The 22,068-nt window shown below is 42.2% G+C and overlaps 1 protein-coding gene across 1 annotated transcript in view; it reads right to left on the bottom strand.

Moving 5' to 3' along the window:
- Window positions 1–16,962: 16,962 nt before the first annotated feature.
- CLC (Charcot-Leyden crystal galectin) overlaps window positions 16,963–22,068 on the bottom strand; it is a 20,264-nt gene continuing 15,158 nt past the window's right edge. Inside the window, exons 2-4 of the mRNA XM_023229488.2 lie at window positions 19,534–19,610; window positions 18,932–19,142; window positions 16,963–17,218 (exon numbers count right to left, since the gene is read on the bottom strand). Of these exons, the coding sequence (XP_023085256.1) occupies window positions 17,102–17,218; window positions 18,932–19,142; window positions 19,534–19,610 (405 nt within the window). The 3' untranslated portion in view covers window positions 16,963–17,101. The remainder of the gene's footprint in view (window positions 17,219–18,931; window positions 19,143–19,533; window positions 19,611–22,068) is intronic.

The following is a 22,068-nucleotide window of genomic DNA, read 5'->3' as shown; positions in this document are numbered from 1 at the left end:
TGCATCATATTTGTAGTATTTTATACCTCATCCCCCTCTCACTCTTCCCCCCAAGTCCCCAAAGCCCATCATATTATTTTTATGTCTTTGTGTCCTCATAGGTTAGCTCCCACATATCACTGAGAACATATGATGTTTGTTTTCTATTCCTGAGTTACTTCACTTAAAATAATAGTCTCCAATCTCATCCACGTTACTGGAAATGCTGATAATCCATTTCTTTTTGTGGTTGCATAGTATTCCATTGTGTATATATATATGTGTGTGTGTATATATATATATGTGTGTATACACACACACACACACACATATATATATACACAATGGAATATATATAAAACTTTTTAAAAATCCATTCATTGATTGATGGACATTTGTGTTGGCTTCACTATTTTGCTATTGTGAATTGTGCCACTAGAAACACGCATGTACAAGTATTCTTTTTGAATATTAACTTCTTGTCCTCTGGGTAGATATCCAGTAGTGGGATTGCTGGACCAAATTGTAGTTCTACTTTTAGTTCTTTTAAAAATCTCCATGCTGTTTTCCATAGCAGCCATACTAGTTTACATTCCCAACAGCAGTATAGAAGTGTCTCCTGATCACCTTCTCCACACTGAAATCTTTTTTTATTTATTATTTTTAATTATAGCTGTTCTTGCAGGAGTGAGGTGGTATTGCTTTTGATTTGCATTTCCCTAATAATTAGTGATGTTGAGCATGTTTTCATGTGTTTGTTAGCCATTTGTATATCTTCTTTTGAGAATTGTCTGTTCGTGTCCTTAGCCCGCTTTTTGATGTGATTTTTTTTTCTTGCTGATTTGTTTGAATTCCTTGTAGATTTTGGATCTTAGTCTTTTGTCAGATGCATAGCTTGTGAATATTTTGTTTCTCACTCTGTGAGTGGTCTGTTTACTCTGCTGATTATTGCTTTTGCTGTACGGAAGACATTTAGTTTATTTAGATAGATCTCATTTATTTATTTTTGTTGCATTTGCTTTTGGGTTCGTAGTCGTGAATTCTTTACCAAAGCCAATGTCTAGAAGGGTTTTTTCAATGTTATCTTCTCGAATTTTAATGTCTTCATGTCTTAGATTTAAGTCTTTGATCTACCTTGAGTTGATTTTTGTATAAGACAAGAGATGAGAATCCAGTTTCATTCTTCTACATGTCGCTTGTCAGTGTTCCCAGCACCATTTACTGAGTATGGTTTTCTTCCCCCACTGATATGCTTTGGGTCTGTGTCCCCTCCCAAATCTCACATCAAATTGTAATCCCTAATGTTAGAAGAGGGACCTGGTGGGAGTTAATTTGAACATGAGGGTGGATTTTTCCCGTGTATTTCTTATGGTAGTGAGTCAGTCCTCATGAGATCTGGTTGTTTAAAAGTGTAGCACCCCCTGCTTCACTCTCTCTTCCTCCTACTCCAGCCATGTAAGACGTGCCAGCTTCTTCACCTTCCACCATGCTTGTAAGTTTCCTCTGGCCTCTCCAGCCACACTTCCTGTACAACCCACGGAATCATGAACCAATTAAACGTCTTTCCTTTATAAACAACCTAGTTTCAGGTATTTATTTATAGCAGTGTGAGAATGGACTAATACCAAAAATTAGTGCCACAAGTGGGGGATTTCTATGAAGATAACTGAAAATGTTGAAGCAACTTTGGAACTCAGTAATAGGCAGAGGTTGGAACAGTTTGGAGGGCTAGAAAAAGACAGGGAGATGAAGGAAAGTTTTGAACTTCCTAGAGACTTGTTGAACGATTGTGATGAAAAACTAATAATTATATGGGTGGCATTTCCCCCCTGCTGTAGGGATCTGTGGAACTTCAAACTTGAGAGAGGTGATTTAGGGCACCTTGCAGAAGACATTTCTAAGCAGCAAAGCATTCAAGGGTAGCCTGGAAGCTTCTAACAGTATATGGTCATATGCATGAGCAAAGAGATGATGGAACTTATATTTAAAAGGGAAGCAGAGCATAAAAGTATGGAAAATTTGTAGCCTGATCATGTGGTAGAAAAGAAAAACTCATTTTCTGGGGAGGAATTCAAGTTTACTGCAAACATTTGTACAAGTAAAGAGGAACCAAGACAACGAGACATCCCAAGCTGCTCCAGCTCCAGCAGTGGCTAAAAGGGCCCCAAATATGTCTCAGGCCGCTACTCCAGAGGGTGTAAGCCATAAGCATTGACAACTCCTATGTGATTTTAAGCCTGTGGGTGCACAGAGGGCAAAAGTTGAGGCTCGGAAGCCTCTGCCTAGATTTCAGAGGATGTGTGGAAACTCCTGGATGTCCAGGAACAGATCTGCTGCAGGGGCAGAGCCTTCATGGGGAACCTCTACCAGGGAAGTGCAGAGGGAAATGTGGGGTTGGAGCCCCCACCCAGAGTCTCCACTGGGGCACTGCCTAGTGGATCTGTGACAAGAGGGCCACCATCCTCCAGATCTCAGAATGTAGATCCACTGACAACTTGCACCATGTGCTTGGAAAAGTTGCAGTCACTCAAAGCTAGCCTGTGAAAGCAGCCACCGGGTCTGTACCCTGCAGAGCCACATGGGCAGAGCTGCCCAAGGCCTTGGGAGGCTGCCTCTTGCATCAGTTTTGCCTGGATATGAGACATGGTTTCAAATAAGATTATTTTGGATCTTTAAGATTTAATGACTTCCCTGCTGGGTTTCAGATTTGCAGGGGCCCGTAGTCCTTTTGTTTTGGCAGATTTTTCACTCTGGAAAGGGAGTATTTACCCATTGCTTATACCTCCATTGTATCTTGGAAGTAATTAACTTGTTTTTGATTTTACAGGCTCATAGGTTGAAGGGATTTGCCTTGTCTCAGATGAGACTTGGGACTTTGGGCTTTTGAGTTAATGCTGAAATGAGTTAAGATTTTGGGGGACTGCTGGGAAGGCATGATTATATTTTGCAGTGTGAAAAAGACATGAGATTTGAGAAGGACCAGGGATAGAATGATGTGGTCTGGGTCTGCTTTCCTATTCAAATCTCACATTAAGTTGTAATCCCCAATGTTGGAGGAAGGGCTTGTGGGGAAGTAATTGGATCATGTTGGGCAGATTTCCCCCTTGATGTTCTCGTGACAGTGAGTGAATCTTCAAAGATCTGGTTGTTTAAAAGTGTATAGCCCCTTGCCCTTTGCTCTCTCTTTCTCCCACAGTGTAAGAGGTGCCAGCCTCTCCTTTGCCTTCTGCCATAATTATAAGTTTACTGAGGCCTCCCCAACCATGCTTCATATATAGCCTATGGAATTGTGAGCCAATTAAACCTACTTTTTAAATAAATTACCAATTTTCAGGTATTTGTTTATAGCAGTGAGAAAATGGACTAATACACCCACTTCATGTTTTTGTATGCTTTGTTGAAGATCCATTGGCTGTAAGTATTTGACTTTATTTCTGGGCTCTCTATTCTGTTCCATTGGTCTACATGCCTATTTTTATACCAGTACCTGCTGTTTTGGTAACTATAGCCTTGTAGTATAATTTGAAGTTGGGAAATGTGATCTCTTAAGGTTTGTTCTTTTTTCTTAGTATTGCTTTGGCTCTGTGGGCTCTTTTTCGGTTTCATGTGAATTTCAGGATTGTTTTTTCTAGTTCTGTGAAGAATGATGATGTTATTTTGATGGAAATTGCATTAAATCTGTAGATTGCTTTGGGCAGTATAGTCATTGTCACAGTGTCTTACACATTCATGATCATGGGGTGTGTTTTCATTTGTTTGTGTCATCTATGATTTTTAAGACAAGCCTGGCTCTGTGGCCCAGGCTGGAATGAAGTGGTGTGATCACGGCTGTCTGCAGCCTCAAACTCTTGGACTAAAGTGACTCTTTTGTCTTGGCCTAACAAAGCACTGAGATTAAAGGCATGTGCCACCACACTCATACCCATGGACCATTGTCCTAAAACAAAACAAAACAAAATAAGTTTATTAACCCTGAGGGTAGCCTCCAGAGTGCCACTGTACTCCAGCCTTGTGAACAGAGTGAGATTGTGTCTCAAAAAAAAAAGAGAAGAAAACATTCAACATACAATGTTTTTAAGATTTATTTATATCGTAGCATGTATCCGCATTCCTTCTTTTTGTAGCTGAATAATATTCCATTTTGTGAAGATATCACAATTTGTTTACTCATTCAGCAGTTGATGGACAATTGGGTTGTTTCTACTCTTTGACTATTGTGAATAGTGCTTCTATGAATATTTATGTACAAGTTTTTGTTTGAACCCCCGAACCATAAAACTATTTTCCACAGAAGTGACACCATTTTACATTTCTGTCACCAATGTATAAGAGTTCTAAAAATTCTCTGCATCCTTACCAACACTTGTTTTTTTCATTTTTAAAATTATAACCATCCTAGTGGGTGTGAAGTAGTATCTCATGGTTTTTTTGTGCGTATAATGTTTCTATTAATTCTTTAATTTTTTATTTCCATAGGGTTTTGGGGGAACAGGTGATATTTGGTTACATGAGTAAGTCCTTTACTGGTGATTTGTGAGATTTTGGTGTGCCCACCTCCAGAGCAGTATACCCTTAACCCAATTTGTAATCTTTTATCCCTCACCTTCTTCATGTCCTTTCTGCTCGAGTCCCCAACGTCCATTGTATCATTCTCATGCCTTTGCATTCTTATAGCTTGGCTCCCACTTATGAGTGAGAACATACAATGTTTAGTTTTCCATTCCTGAGATACTTCACTTACAATAATAGTCTCCAATTGCATCCAGGTTGCTGCAAATGCCGTTAACTCATTCCTTTTTCTGGCTGAGTAGTATCACATCACATATATGTATGTGTGTATATATATAAATATATATGTGTTTCTTTATCCATTCATATATATATATATATCAGTTTCTTTACCCATTCATATATATATAATATATATATATATATATATATCAGTTTCTTTATCCATTTATTGATTGATGGACATTTTGACTGGTTCCACATTTTTGCAGTTGTGAGTTGTGCTGCTATGAACATGTGTGTGCAAGTATCTTTTTGTATAATGACTTCTTTTCCTCTGGATAGATACCCAGTAGTGGCATCGCTGTATCAGATGATAGTTCTACTTTTAATTCCTGAAGGAATCTTTACACTGTTTTCCATAGTGATTGTACTAGTTCATATTTCCTTTTTTTTTTTTTTTTTTGAGACGGAGTCTCACTCTGTTGCCTGGGCTGGAGTGCAGTGGCCGGATCTCAGCTCACTGCAAGCTCCACCTCCCGGGTTTATGCCATTCTCCTGCCTCAGCCTCCCGAGTAGCTGGGACTACAGGTGCCAGCCACCTTGCCCGGCTAGCTTTTTGTATTTTTTAGTTAGCCAGGATGGTCTCGAACTCCTGACCTTGTGATCCCCCCGTCTCGGACTCCCAAAGTGTTGGGATTACAGGCTTGAGCCACCGCGCCCAGCCGGGAACAGGTCAAAATTGGAGCACTACTAATCAACAAGCAATAATGCAAAACGAGGCCACTGAGCAAGTTAGAGCTAGCTATCTGCCTTAGGGCCTGGGAGAAAATCCAAGCCCAGGAACCACCTGCCCCTCATTCAGTACAATAAGACAAGGTTCTAAAGAGCCATACCCTGATTTTGTGGCAAGGCTTCAAGATGCTGCTCAAAAGTCAATTACCGATGAGAATGCCCGTAAGGTCATAGTGGAGTTGATGGCATATGAAAACGCCAGTCCTGAGTGTCAATCAGCCATTAAGCCATTAAAAGGAAGGGTCCTGGCAGGATCAGATGTAATCTCAGAGTAGGTAAAAGCCTGTGATGGAATTGGAGGAGCTATGCATAAAGCTATGCTTATGGCTCAAGCAATCACGGGAGTTGCTTTAGGAAAACAAGTTAGAACATTTGGGGGAAAATGTTGTAATTGTGGACAAATTGGTCATCTAAAAAAGAATTGCCCAGCCTCAAATAAACAAAGTATAACTATTCAAAATACTACAACAACAGATAAAGAGCCACTTGACTTATGTTCAAGATGTGAAAAGGGAAAACATTGGGGTAATCAATGTCATTCTAAATTCGATAAAAATGGGCAACCATTGTCAGGAAATGAGAAGAGGGGCCAAGTTCAGGTCCCACAACAAACTGGGGCATTCCCAATTCAGAGCAGAGTTGGTTGCAGTCATCACAGTGTTATAAGATTTTAATCAACCTATTAATATTGTATCAGATTCTGCATATGTAGATCAGGCTACAAGGAATGTTGAGACAGCTCTAATTAAATATAGCATGGCTGTTCAGTTAAACCAGCTGTTCAATTTATTACAACAAACTGTAAGAAAAAGAAATTTCCCAATTTATATTACTCATATTCGAGGACACACTAATTCACTGGGGCCTTTAACTAAAGCAAATGAACAAGCTGACTTACTGGTATCCTCTGCATTCATAAAAGCACAAGAACTTCATGCTTTGACTCATGTAAATGCAGCAGGATTAAAAAACAAATTTGATGTCACATGGAAACAGGCAAAAAATATTGTACAACACTGCACCCAGTGTCAAGTCCTACACCTGCTCGCTCAAGAGGCAGGAGTTAATCCCAGAGGTCTGTGTCCTAATGCGTTATGGCAAATGGATGTTACACATGTACCTTCATTTGGAAAATTATCATGTGTCCATGTGACAGTTGATACTTATTCACATTTCATATGGGCAACCTGCCAGACAGGAGAAAGTACTTCCCATGTTAAAAAACATTTATTATCTTGTTTTGCTGTAATGGGAGTTCCAGAAAAATTTAAAACTGACAATGGACCAGGTTATTGTAGTAAAGCTTTCCAAAAATTCTTAAATCAATGGAAAAGTATACATACAACAGGAATTCCCTATAATTCCCAAGGACAGGCCATAGTTGAAAGAACTAATAGAACATTCAAAACTCAATTAAATAAAAAGAAGGGGGAGACAGTAAGGAATGTATCACTCCTCAGACGCAACTTAATCTAGCACTCTGTACTTTAAATTTTTTAAAGATTTATAGACATCAAACTACTACTTCTGCAGAACAACATCTTACTGGTAAAAAGAACAGCCCGCATGAAGGAAAACTGATTTGGTGGAAAGACAAAAAAATAAGACATGGGAAATAGGGAAGGTGGCAATGTGGGGGAGGTTTTGCTTGTGTTTCACCAGGAGAAAATCAGCTTCCTGTTTGGATACCCACTAAACATTTGAAGTTCTACCTATGGGAGATGCAAAGAAAAGCGCCTCCATGGAGACAGAAACACCACAATCGAGCACCACCAACTCACAAGATGAACAAAATTGTGATGTCAGAAGAACAGATGAAGTTGCCATCCACCAAGAAGGCAGAGCCACCAACTTGGGCACAATTAGAGAAGCTGACACAGTTAGCTGAAAAAAAGTCTAGAGAGCAAAAAGGTGACACAAACTCCAGAGAACATGCTGCTTGCAACTTTGATGATTATGTCAATGGTGGTAAGTCTCCCCATGCCTGCAGGAGCAGCTGCAGCTAATTATACCCACTGGGCCTATGTGCCTTTCCCGCCCTTAATTCGGGCAGTCACATGGACGGATAATCCTATTGAAGTATATGTTAATAATAGTGTACGGATACCTGGCCCCCAGACAATCGTTGCCCTGCCAAACCTGAGGAAGAAGGAATGATGATAAATGTTTCCACTAGGTATCATTATCCTCCTATTTGCTTAGGGAAAGCACCAGGATGTCTAATGCCTGCTATTCAAAATTGGTTGGTAGAAGTACCTGCTGTCAGTATCAGCAGTAGATTTACTACGTGGTAAGTGGAATGTCACTCAGGCCACAGGTAAATATTTACAGGACTTTTCTTCTCAAAGATCATCAAAATGTAGGCCTAAAGGGAAGCCTTGCTCCAAGGAAATTCCCAAAGAATCAAAAGACACAGAAGTTTTAGTTTGGGAAGAAAGTGTGGCCGATAATGTGGTGATATTACAAAACAATGAATTCAGAACTATTATAGATTGAGCACCTCGAGGTCAATTCTACCACAATTGCACAGGACAAACTCAATCATGTCCCAGTGCACAAGTCAGTCTACCTGTTGATAGTGACTTAACAGAAAGTTTAGACAAACATAAGCACAAAAAGTTACAATCTTTCTACCCTTGGGAATGGGGAGAAAAAGGAATCTCTACTCCAAGACCAAAAATAAGTCCTGTTTCTGGTCCTGAACATCCAGAATTACAGAGGGTTACTGTGGCCTCATACCGCGTTAGAATTTGGTCTGGAAATCAAGCTATAGAAACGAGATCGTAAGCCATTTTATTCTATCAACCTAAATTCCAGTCTCACAGTTCCTTCACAAAGTTTTGTAAAGCCCCCTTATATGCTAGTTATAGGAAATATAGTTATTAAACCAGACTCCCAAACTATAACCTGTGACAACTGTAGATTGTTTACTTGCATTGATTCGACTTTTAATTGGCAGCACCGTATTCTGCTAGTGAGAGCAAGAGAAGGCCGTGAAGATCCCTGTGTCCATGGACCAATGGTGGGAGGCCTCGCCATCCATCCATATTTTGACTGAAGTATTAAAAGGCGTTTTAAATAGATCTAAAAGATTCATTTTTACTTTGATTGCGGTAATTGTGAGATTAATTGCAGTCACAGCTAAGGCCGCTGTGGTGGAGTTGCACTGCACTCTTCTGTTCAGACGGTAAACTTTGTTAACAATTGGCAAAAAAATTCTACAACATTGTGGAATTCACAATCTGGTATTGATCAAAAATTGGCAAATCAAATTAATGATCTTAGACAAACTGTCATTTGGATGGGAGATAGGCTCATGAGCTTAGAACATCGTTTCCAGTTACAGTGGGACTGGAATATGTCAGATTTTTGTATTACACCCCGAGTTTATAATGAGGCTGAGCTTCACTGGGACATGATTAGATGCCACCTACAGGGAAGAGAAGATAATCTCACTTTAGACATTTCCACAATAAAAGAACAAAGTTTTGAAGCGTCAAAAGCCTATTTAAATTTGGTACCAGGAACTGAGACAATCGCAGGAGTTGCTGATGGCCTTGCATATCTTAACCCTGTAACTTGGGTTAAGACCATCGGAAGTACTACTATTGTAAATTTCATATTAATCCTTGTGTGCCCGTTGTGTCTGTTGTTAGTCTGCAGGTGTACCCAGCAGCTCCGAAGAGACAGCAAGCATTGAGAACGGACCATGATGACGATGGCGGTTTTGTCAAAAAGAAAAGGGGGAAATGTGGGGAAAAGAAAGAGAGATCAGACTGTTACTGTGTCTGTGTAGAAAGAAGTAGACATAAGAGACCAATTTTTTCTATACTAAGAGAAATTCTTCTGCCTTGAGATGTTGTTAATCTATAACCTGAGCCCCAACCCTGTGCTCACAGAGACATGTGCTGTGTTGACTCAAGGTTTAATGGATTTAGGGCTCTGCAGGATGTGCTTTGTTAAAAAAGTGCTTGAAGGCTGTATGCTTGGTAAAAGTCATCACCATTCTCTAATCTCAAGTACCCAGGGACACAATACACTGCGGAAGGCTGCAGGGACCTCTGCCTAGGAAAGCCAGGTATTGTCCAGGTTTCTCCCCAGGTGATAGTCTGAGATATGGCCTCCTGGAAAGCGGAAGACCTGATCATCCCCCAGTCCGACACCAGTAGAGGGTCTATGCTGAGGAGGATTAGTAAAAGAGGAAGGCCTCTTTGCAGTTGAGATAAGAGGAAGGCACCTGTCTCCTGCTCATCCCTGGGAATGGAATGTCTCTGTGTAAAACCCTATGGTATGTTTTATTTACCGAGATAGGAGAAAACAGCCTTAAGGCTGGAGGTGAGACGTGCTAGCGGCAATACTGCTCTTTAATGCACCCAGATGTTTGTGTAAATGCACATCAAGGCACAGCACCTTCTCTTAACCTTGTTTATGACACAGAGACCTCTGTTTACATGTTTTCCTGCTGACCCTCTCCCCACTATTACCCTATTATAATGATCAATAAATACTGCGGGAACTCAGATCAGTGCCAGCGCTTGTCCATATGCTGGCTTGTCCTCCCTATGCTGAGCGCTGTTCCCCTGGGTCCACTTTTCTTTCTCTATACTTTGTCTCTGTGTCTCTTTCTTTTCTCAAGTTTCTCATTCCACCTGACGAGAAACACCCACAGGTGTGGGGGGCAGGCCACCCCTTCAAAAGGGAGGGATAGCATTAGGAGAAATACCTAATGTAGATGATGGGTTGATGGATGTAGCAAACCACCATGGCAAACTCACACATTCTGCACATGTATGTATCCCAGAATTTAATGTATAATAATTAAAAATAAATAAATGGGAATAAATACACAATAAAACTCACACATTCTGCACATGTATGTATCCCAGAATTTAATGTATAATAATAATTAAAAATAAATAAATGGGAATAAATACACAATAAAACTCACACATTCTGCACATGTATGTATCCCAGAATTTAATGTATAATAATAATTAAAAATTAAATGGGAATAAATACACAATAAAAACTGTTTTTTAAATTATACTTTAAGTTCTAGGGTACATGTGCACAATGTGCAGGTTTGTTACATATGTATACATGTGCCATGTTGGTGTGCTGCACCCATCAACTTGTCATTTACATTAGGTATATCTCCTAATGCTATCCCTCCCCGCTCCCCACAATAGGCCCTGGTGTGTGATGTTCCCCTTCCTGTGTCCAAGTGATCTCATTGTTCAATTCCCACCTATGAGTGAGAACATGAGGTGTTTGCTTTTCTGTTCTTGCCATAGTTTGCTGAGAATGATGGTTTCCAGCTGCATCCATGTCCCTACAAAGGACATGAACTCAACCTTTTTTATGGCTGCATAGTATTCTATGGTGTATATGTGCCACATTTTCTTAATCCAGTCTGTCACTGATGGACATTTGGGTTGATTCCAAGTCTTTGCTGTTGTGAATAGTGCTGCAATAAACATACGTGTGCATGTGTCTTTATAGCAGCATGATTTATTGTCCTTTGAGTATACACCCAGTAATGGGATGGCTCGGTCGAGTGGTATTTCTAGTTCTATATCCTTGAAGAATCGCCACACTGTTTTCCACAATGGTTGAACTAGTTTACAGTCCCACCAACAGTACAAAAGTGTTCCTATTTCTTCACATCCTCTCCAGCACCTGTTGTTTCCTGACTTTTTAATGATTGCCATTCTAACTGGTGTGAGATGGTATCTCATTGTGGTTTTGATTTGCATTTCTCTGATGGTGAGTGATGATGAGTATTTATTCATATGTCTGTTGGCTGTATAAATGTTTTCTTTTGAGAAGTGTCTGTTCATATCCTTTGCCCACTTTTTGATGGGGTTGTTTGTTTTTTTCTTGTAAATTTGTTTTGAGTTCTTTGTAGGTTCTGGATATTAGCCCTTTGTCAGATGAGTAGATTGCAAAAATTTTCTCCCATTCTGTAGGTTGCATGTTCACTCTGATGGTAGTTTCTTTTGCTGTGCAGAAGCTCTTTAGTTTAATTATGTCCCATTTGTCAATTTTGGCTTTTGCTGCTGTTGCTTTTGGTGTTTTAGACATGAAGTCCTTGCCCATGCCTATGTCCTGAATGGTATTACCTAGGTTTTCTTCTAGGGTGTTTATGGTATTAGCTCTAACATTTAAGTCTTTAATCCATCTTGAATTAATTTTTGCATAAGGAGCAAGGAAAGGATCTAGTTCCAGCTTTCTACTTAAGGCTAGCCAATTTTCCCAGCACCATTTATTAAATAGGGAATTATTCCTCCATTTCTTGTTTTTGTCAGGTTTGTCAAAGATCAGATGGCTGTAGATGTGTGGTATTATTTCTGAGGGCTCTGTTCTGTTCCATTGGTCTATATCTCTGTTTTGGTACCAGTACCATGCTGTTTTGGTTACTGTAGCCTTGTAGTATAGTTTGAAGTCAGGTAGTGAGATGCCTCCAGCTTTGTTCTTTTTGCTTAGGATTGTCTTGGCAATGCAGGGTCTTTTTTGGTTCCATATGAACTTTAAAGCAGTTTTTTCCAATTCTGTGAAGAAAGTCATTGGTATCTTAATGGGGATGGCATTGAATCTATAGATCAGTTTGGGCAGTATGGCCATTTTCATGATATTGATTCTTCCTATCCATGAGCATGGAATGTTCTTCCATTTGTTTGTGTCCTCTTTTATTTCACTGAGCAGTGGTTTGTAGTTCTCCTTGAAGAGGTCCTTCACATCCCTTGTAAGTTGGATTCCTAGGTATTTTATTCTCTTTGAAGCCACTGTGAATGAAAGTTCATTCATGATTTGGCTCTCTGTTTGTCTGTTGTTGGTGTATAAGAATGCTTGTGAATTTTGCACATTGATTTTTGTATCCTGAGACTTTGCTGAAGTTGCTTATTAGCTTAATGAGATTTTTGGCTGAGATGATGTGGTTTTCTAAATATACAATTATGTCATCTTCAAACAGGGAGAATTTGACTTCTTCTTTTCCTAATTGAATACCTTTTATTTCTTTCTCTTGCCTGATTGCCCTAGCCAGAACTTCCAACACTATGTTGAATAGGAGTGGTGAGAGAGGGCATCCCTGTCTTGTGCAAGGGAATGCTTCCAGTTTTTGCCCATTCAGTATGATATTGGCTGTGGGTTTGTCATAAATAGTTCTTATTATTTTGAGATACATTCCATCAATACTGAATTTATTGAGAGTTTTTAGCATGAAGGGCTTTTGAATTCTGTCGAAGGCATTTTCTGCATCTATTGAGATAATCATGCGGTTTTTGCCTTTGATTCAGTTTATATGCTGGATTATGTTTACTGACTTGCATATGTTGAAGCAGTCTTGCATCCCAGGGATGAAACTCACTTGGTCATGGTGGATAAGCTTTTTGATGGGCTGCTGGATTGGGTTTGCCAGTATTTTATTGAGGATTTTTGCATCAATGTTGGTCAGGGATATTGGTCTAAAATTCTCTTTTTTTTGTTGTGTCTCTGCCAGGCTTTAGTATCAGGATGACGTTGGCCTCCTAAAAAGAGTTAGGAAGGATTCCCTCTTTTTCTATTGATTGGAATAGTTTCAGAAGGAATGGTACCAGCTCCTCCTTGTACCTCTGGTAGAATTCGGTTGTGAATCCGTCTGGTCCTGAATTTCTTCTGGTTGGTAAGCCATTAATTATTGCCTCAATTTCAGAGCCTGCTATGGGTCTATTCAGGTTTAGTCTTGGGAGTATGTATGTGTCCAGGAATTTATCCATTTCTTCTAGGTTTTCTAGTTTATTTGCGTAGAGATGTTTATAATATTCTCTGATGGTAGTTTGTATTTCTTTGGGATCAGTGGTGATATCCTCTTTATCATTTTCATTGCATCTATTTGATTCTTCTCTCTTTTCTTCTTTATTAGTCTTGCTAGCGGTCTATCAATTTTGTTGATCTTTTCAAAAAACCAGCTCCTAGATTCATTGATTTTTTGAAGGGTTTTTTGTGTCTCTGTCTCCTTCAGTTCTGCTCTGATGTTAGTTATTTCTTGCCTTCGGCTAGCTTTTGAATGTGTTTGCTCTTGCTTCTCTAGTTCTTTTAATTGTGATGTTAGGGTGTCAATTTTAGATCTTTCCAGCTTTATCTTATGGGCATTTAGTGCTATAAATTTCCCTCTACACACTGCTTTAAATGTGTCCCAGAGATTCTGGTATGCTGTATCTTCATTCTCATTGGTTTCAAAGAACATCTTTATTTCTGCCTTCATTTCGTTATGTACCCAGTAGTCATTCAGGAGCAGGCTGTTCAGTTTCCATGTAGTTGGGTGGTTTTGGTTGAGTTTCTTAGTCCTGAGTTCTAGTTTGATTGCACTGTGGTCTGAGAGACAGTTTGTTATAATTTCTGTTGTTTTCCATTTGCTGAGGTGTGCTTTACTTCCAACCATGTAGTCAATTTTGGAATAAGTGCAATGTGGTGCTGAGAAGAATGTATATTCTGTTGATTTGGGGTGGAGAATTCTGTAGATGTCTATTAGGTCTGCTTGGTGCAGAGTTGAATTCAATTCCTGGATATCCTTGTTAACTTTCTGTGTTGTTGATCTGTCTAATGTTGACAGTGGGAGAACCACTGCTCTCTTCAAAGCTGTCAGACAGGGGCATTTACATCTGCAGAGGTTTCTGCTGCTTCTTGTTTAGCTATCCCCTGTCCCCATCCGTGGAGTCTACAGAGGCAGGTAGGCCTCCTTGAGCTGCGGTGGGCTCCACCCAGTTCGAGCTTCCCAGGGCTTTGTTTACCTCCTTAAGCCTCAGCAATGGTGGGCGCCCCTCCCCTAGCCTTGCTGCCGCCTTGCAGTTAGATCTCAGACTGCTGTTCTAGAAAGGAGGGAGGCTCGGTGGGTGTGGGACCCTCCAGGCCAGACGTGGGATATAATCTCCTGGTGTGCCGTTTGCTAAGACTCTTGTTAAAGTGCAGTATTAGGGTGGGAGTGATCCGATTTTCCAGATGTTGTGTGGCTCAGTTTCCCATGGCTAGGAAAAGGAATTCCCTTCCCCCTTGCTCTTCCCAGGTGAGGCAATGCCTTGCCCTGCTTCAGCTCTCACTCGTTGGGCTGCACCCATTGACCAGCACCGACTGTTCCACACGCCCCAGAGACATGGACCCGGTACCTCAGCTGAACATGCAGAATCACCCACCTTCTGTGTGGCTCACACTGGGAGCTGAAGACTGGAGCTGTTCCTATTCGGCCATCTTGGCCGCTCCCCCCCTCCCCATGCATGCATTTTTCTAACTTGCATGATATTTTTAAGATGGGAATTCTCAACGCAAGACACCCAACCCTAGAAAATAAAAATTCTCTCTTTCTCTTCCAGAGGTACTGGGGCACCAAAGACCTTGATCCTAAACAGGACCTGGGGAGAGAGGTAGAGAGAGTCTCTGAGTCATCCTGACCCTATCCAGTCCCCTTGCCTTTGCCAGGTGAGGGCCATTCACGTTCCATCTCTCACACACCTGGGCTCCATCTACACTCTCTCATTTTTCTCTGGGTGTCCATGTGCAATAAAATCTCAGATATTCACATTCTGGGAGAAAGGTGAGATTCCTAAGTCTAGTCCTCGATTTGTGTGCTACTTAGCTCAAAACCTGCACGAAGACAGGGACAGGTGCAGGTGATCAGACTTCAGCTACAATGCAGCCTTCACTTGGGGTGGAGCACTCAGGACCCCTCCTCAAGTTCTCTTTGTTATAACAGAAAACATCCTTAAAATCTGTATTAGGAATTTAAAGAAGAAATGAATTCAAATCCCTCTCCCTTCCTCCTCTCTTTCTGTTTTACTCTTCAGTTTTATTGACTACGAATTTAAACTATTTTTGAAAACTTGATCCAAGTTAACAAAAAATGTATATTATGATGAATTCATAATTGAACTAGCACTTATGTAGCCACCACAATTGTAGTCGTGGCCTGTTGCTAACACCCATTGAGTCCTATGTGTTCCTTCCAAACCACGTGACCTTCTTGCACCTACTGGCAACCATGCTCCTGCCTTTCTTTTTGGCTTTGCTTTAGTTTTACCACTTTGTTGAATTTTGCCTGTAGATGTTTATCTTGAATTTTTTTTTCCTTGGGTCATGCATCTTTTCTAAAACATTTCTGTTTTTAGGATTCATCTATGTTGCCATGTAGAGCTATAGATCCTTCCTTTTCACTGGTCTCCACTCTGGAGTTTTATAAATTGGCCAACACATATTCAGCAGTTTTACTCTTGGTAGATATTGGGTGACTTCTAGCTTGAGGCTATTGAAACATTGCCTTCTATGCAAAATTCTCCTGATTTCATGCTGATAATTTCTTCTTTCAAGGAGAGTAGCCAGAAAGCCGATTGATTCCCTGAAATGTCAAGCAGATGTCTGCCTTTCTGCTTGGTGAATAGAAATAAATTGTCCAAAATAAACACAGAGACCTACTGGGAAGACAGGGATCAAGATACTCTGAGGATTAACGTCTTTAGAGCATTTCAGAGGGAGGGGGCTGGCCCAGAATTCTCTCCAAAGGAGACACTCTAGGGAGAACCTTTACTCTTGATAAGCCTGGGGCATTAGGATGGGTCTTCTGAGAACAATGGTTAGGATTTACTGGGTGAGGGGAGGCAGTGGGGGCACTGCAGGGAGTGGCAATGGAAGTGTCCTAACCTTATGTCTGTGGTGGAGATGAATGAGGCCTACAGGAGAGACCATCAGTGAGAGCCGTCATTGTGTGCCCCGATGAAAGGGTTTGCCTTCTATCCACCTATGACCAAGATTTACACTCTGTAAAGAAGTATCTCCCCTTTTCACTGTTTGAGCCTACAGCTCCTTTTGTGTCAAGTGACTTTTTCCTTTCTCAGTCTGCAAAGAGGATGGGAGAAGGGCATGATCACCCATGAGCACTCTTGAAATGAACAAATTCGATTTCTGCATCTGTGCTCTACCTTTCGAAAAATGGTGTTGCATACCCATTGTTCCTGAACTGAGGGGACAAGCCCATGAGTTTCTTTCTCCTGTGATTTTCTTCTTGGCATTTTTCCAAGTTAAGTGGAGGGACATATGAGATATGGGGTTTAGGCAGAGTAATGGGAGCCCCCAAGGGTTCCTGCTCCCCTGTTTCCAGTGTAAAGTGTGGGGTTCCTACTCAGTTCTGCTCAGCTCAGACACAGCCCTACCCTCCCTGTCATGGCTCAGTTATTCAAGCCTCCAATCCTATTGCTACACCTCAGTGACTCATCTGAAATTATGTAGGGTTGGTTCAGAGAGTCTGACATATAGTCGATGCTATAAAGGATGTGGTTGCTAATGTCTTCTCAGACATTTCACTGGCCTTGTCACTTACTTTTTGTGTCTTAGGAAGATTTATCCTCTTTGACTCATTCCCACCACCCATAAAATCCCCCAAGCCCTCTTGATGATGACCACTTTATCTTTCTCCCCATGAAGGCAAGAACCAAATTCTGTGAAGTTGGATTAAGTTTTAATGAGCAAGAGTAAGGATTGAAGTGAGAAAAGATCATGCCGTTAGCTGGCTTTGGGAATCCCATGCTCATGTAGATCAGGGATGCGTTGACAACATGAAGTCTGGTTACCTTTTTCAACTGCTGATACCAAATTGGGTCAGGGAGATATCTCTCCACACTTGCACCATCTTCACAGACTTGATCGGGATTCGATGGTTAAAGTTGTAATAACATTGGCCATTGACCATTACCTACAGAAGGGAAAAACCCATCAGAAAGACAATATTCCACCAAACAAGCTTTCAGCCTGCTCTCTATGGTGTCGTAGTACGTGAAACATCCAACCAGAAAATGACTCATTATATAATTGGACCTAGTAGACACACTTCTTTTTTACAGACTACCTTTTGTAACGATTTGAGACAGCTGCTCACTGTATTTTCAATGTTTCCTCTCATTTCTCCAGTGAGGCTCCATCACTCCGTGTCACATGGGCCATAGTTGCTCAGCCTCCCCGCTATGCTGGAAGATCTCCAAGGCCGGGGACTTATTTCATAAACTTGAATCCCTGCATCTTACACAGGGCCAGCCACAGGGTCAGTGCTCAACAATGTTTGCTGAATGCATACATTTCAGTTACACAAACTATGACTGTTGCTTTCTGCTGATGACCCAGTTTCTCTCTGGCATTGCTTAGATCTGAACTGGTGGCGGCAAGGAAGGAAACTCAAGTGTTCTCAGAGAGGTGGGACTGGATTAATGTGACAAAACATAGGATATTATCTTTAACAGCTTATAAACATAGAATAACACCTCTGACTTTAATGTGAATAAAAGGGAATCTTTTGGCCTACCCATTTGAAAGGTCAGAAAGTTTGATCACATTCTTTATAATCATGTTCCAATATAAATAGGGAAAAGTTGGCAATGACAAAAGGGTTGATTAGAAAGCTTAATACAGTAACATTTGTGAGAGCAAAACATTGGAAACCAACTCTTGTAAAGGGTCAAGAACAGCAAGCTGGGAAAATCCTTCTGGGGGATACTATGTAATCCTTATAAAATGAGGCAGCACTACGGATAGATTATTTTCCCAATATGTATTCTTTGGGTACAATTCACCTATCATTCCTAAAGTATAATGCGTAGAGACACTTATACCAGCATTTGTTTAAAAAGAAATGAAAGCATATATATGGGCGTATGTATATGCTTTTCTAAGGATAGACTGTCTATGGAAGAAGAGTAGAGAAGCTACTAATACTGTCCTGAGGATTGGGATTGAGGAGTGAGAAGAAGCCTTCATATTGGACTGACTAAAACAATTTTATTCATATGTATATCTTATCCATTTAGCTCCATGAAAATTTAAATAACATCATCAATAGAAATGAGAGCTATGAGAAACATAGAGGATATTCTTCATTTTTGGAAAAATGGCAAGTGAACCAACATTGACCCTGGTCAGGAATGGGAAAAAAGCTGAGGATGGCAGTGCAAGCAGAGGTGATGGCAGTGCAAGCAGAGGTGATGGCAGTGCAAGCAACAACACTTGTTGAATGAGAGAGAGAAATGAGAAAAGTAAAGGGAACCCCTGTGTGTGTGATGAAAAGCCTGGGACAAGGGGAATTATGGGTGATTAAAAAGCCTGGGACAGGGGGAATTATGGGTGATGAAAAGCCTGGGACAGGGGGAATTATGGGTGATGAAAAGCCTGGGACAGGGGTAGTTACGGGTGATGAAAAGCCTGGGACAGGGGAAGTTATGGGTGATTAAAAAGCCTGGGACAGGGGGAATTATGGGTGATGAAAAAGCCCGGGACAGGGGGAGTTATGGGTGATGAAAAGCCTGGGGCAGGGGGAGTTATAGGACAGAGGGAGTTATCTGGAGCTACGGCATGAAGAGCTGCCTCTTGCTCTGAGAGCCCATGGAAGCCAGACGCGGGGAGCTCCAGGGGTGCTCACCTGGTACTTATCTTCCAGCACCAAGATGCTCAGTTCAAATTCTTGGCCATCCTGAAAGGGCATATTCTTGGATTCCACCTCCTGCTTCCAGGTCCCATACTCACGGCTGTTCATGACCACACGACTGCCAAAGTACACTTGGAAATGGAAGGCAATGTCTGAGTCCTCCTTCATCTCGGTGTGGAAATCCACCTGCAGATGTGGTTCATTGCTGGGGGCAGAGCACACAGTGTTGGGCAGGTCCCTTTCTCGTGGGACACACACAAGACACACACACAAGTCTCTTTGCCCCTTCCATAGCGGACCAAAGACTTGTTGGCATTCTAGGCCTTGTCGCTGTGGAGCTGCTTCAGCTCCTTGTGTTCTCCATAGGTGGAAAGAGATGCTCCACCCCTCATCCACAGATGGAAACTGAGCCGTAGTCACTGACTTGGTCATATGAAGAGTCCATTTTCTGACAATTCTATGCCCTTTAGTAGATATAGTACCACAGCCCCAAACCTTGAGTGTCCTTTTCTCCTAGACCCATGACCAGCCCCCGTGCAGCCGCTGTACATTTTTCCTCTAGTCCACCTCCCATCCCTGCACCAGGGAGTACTCACAAGAAACAGACAAGCGGTCTCCCTTTCATTGTCACAGTAGAACCAGTAGACAAGGACAGAGCCTCTGTGTGTGGCACCTGCCAGGGGATTCAGAGTGGGTGAGAGGGGCACCGCCAGGTGCGGCCTCCCCTCGTGTAACAGATTCCCATGGTGCAGCCAGTTAGAGATCAAATGGTAGACTCAGGCCTCCCTGCTCCCACCCTACCTCAGTCAGGACCCCGTATTTTTGAGGACGAGGGGGCCCATAATTAGGAGCAGAGCTTCAGAAACTGAGCTGCCTCAATGAGATCCTTCATTGTGCTGAATACTGGCAGTGAGATGTGAACATGTTTTGAACCCTTTTTTTTTTTAGACAAAGTCTCATCGTATCACCCAGGCTGTAGTGCACTAGCACAATCACAGCCCACTGCAACCTCAGCCTCCCAGACTCAAGCCATCCTCTCACCTCAGCTCCTTGAGTAGCTGAGACTACCGGTCCACACCCAGCTAATTTTATATGTATTTGGAGAATTGGGGTTTCACAATGTTTCCCAGGCTAGTCTGGAGCGTGTAGGCTCAAGGGATCCTCTGGTCCCAGCCTGCCAAACTGCTGGATTACAAGGGTGAGCCACTTTGCCCAACCAGCAGTGGAACCTTAGATCTATTGCTTAAACGCTCCCTACCTCAGTTTCCCCAATACATAGATGATAATCCAAAATACCTTCTGTGTATCACGTTTTTGTAATACAGTAGTTAGGATATGTAAACCCTTTAGCCTAATCCCTGGCATGTATAAGACCTGTTGGGGGTCCTCTAACGAACAAGGAGGATCCTTGTGGAACACAGACCTGTGATCATCTTCAACTCTGAAACTGTGAAAACAAGATGTGAGGATGTAACAGTAGACAGATTCATGCCAGTAAGAAACACTTGTTGAAAGAGAGGGAAATGAACAGGAGAGAACAGGAACCCCCGTGTGTGGGAGGCACATGCATCACAATCATCGTGGGCAATGGACGTCCTTCCCAGAAAGGGCACACATTGCTGCGAGCACAACCGCATTACTCGCACAAATGAAGATTGTGAGTCAGGGAAGTTATTGGATAGAATCTATACGTGGATGGTATTTTTCCTTTTTGAAACAGGGTCTCACACTGTCACCCAGGCTGGAATGCAGTGGCACCATCAAAACTCACTGCAGGCTAGGCGCGGTGGCTCATGCCTGTGATCTCAGCACTTTGGGAGGCTGAGGTGGGTGCATCACTCAAGGTCAGGAGTTCAAGAGCAGCCTGGCCCACATGGGAAACCCCGTCTTTACTGAAAATCCAAAAATTAGCCAGGAGTGGTGGCACACGCCTGTCATCCCAGCTACTTGGGAACCCCAGGTAGGAGAATCACTTGAGCCTGGGAGTTGGAGGTTGTAGTGAGCCGAGATTGCACCGCTGCACTCCAGACTGGGAAACAGAGTGAGACTCCATTTCAAAAAAAAAAAAATTACAGCAGGCTTGAAGGCCTGGGCTTCAGTGATTCTCTTGCATCTGCCCCCAAGCGGCTGGAACTACAGGCATGCAACACCAGTTTCAATACATTTTTAAATTTTTGGAAAGAGGAAACCTTGCTATGTCTCCCCGGCTGGTCTACTAGTCCTGGCCTGACATGGTCCTTTCAATTTGGCCACCCAAAGTGCTGGGATTACAGGCCTCAGCAAACATCTTGGTGACTGTCGACTGTAAGTTCTGCCTGAACAGAGGCTAAACTTGTACCTTCCTGGTTTTGGATGATTCGGTCTCTTAAATCAAGTCCCTCAATGTCCTTGTCTAGTGAATCAGAATCTGCTCACCATCCTGGCGCTCAATGGGAAGGACAGGCTAGGGAGGGAGACAGGGAGAGACCCGAGGCTGGAGGCAGGAGCAGGGGGTCACCGTGTGCAGATTCCACCTAAGGAACCATTAGCCCCACAGTCTGTGTTTCTCACCCCACTCTGCTTGGGAAAAGGCAGCTGAGGATTCATGCATTCTGCTCTCATAAACACTCAGAGATAAATCCTCAGTAACTCAAGGTCCCTAAGATCCCACCAGTTCTGCCACTGGGATCCACACTGACTCACAAGGGAAGTTGCACACCTGCTTAGTCAGAGGTACTGCTACGTGGGGAGGAAAGTTCACATGCACAGAAGGCCACATGCATGTTCCCAGTTCAACACCCAGTCACATCCCAGCACACACACAGTCACGCAGAGCCACACCACTCACTGAGTCACACACACCTGCTCACTGTGCATATAAAGATGCTCATGCACTGGTCTGGCTGTGCTCACACACACACTCACATCACAGTCATGAAGACAAAGTATAGTTACCTGATTACAATCACTTACACACCCACCCATATCCTGGAGGGCCATACACTTCCCATCTAAAGTCACATCATTTTTAGCAGAGTTCACTGTCATCAGACACCATCACATGCTCCCAGAGGGTTACAATGGTCCAGCATCCACACCCCAGACCCCACAAGCATCTCAGGTACCATAGCCCTGGGGTCTCTCTTCCACAC

This window comes from Piliocolobus tephrosceles, chromosome 21, assembly GCF_002776525.5.
Source record: "Piliocolobus tephrosceles isolate RC106 chromosome 21, ASM277652v3, whole genome shotgun sequence".
NCBI lineage: Eukaryota > Metazoa > Chordata > Mammalia > Primates > Cercopithecidae > Piliocolobus > Piliocolobus tephrosceles.
The sequence above is the reverse complement of the archived record's forward strand: the minus strand, read 5'-3'. Positions and strand labels throughout refer to the sequence as shown.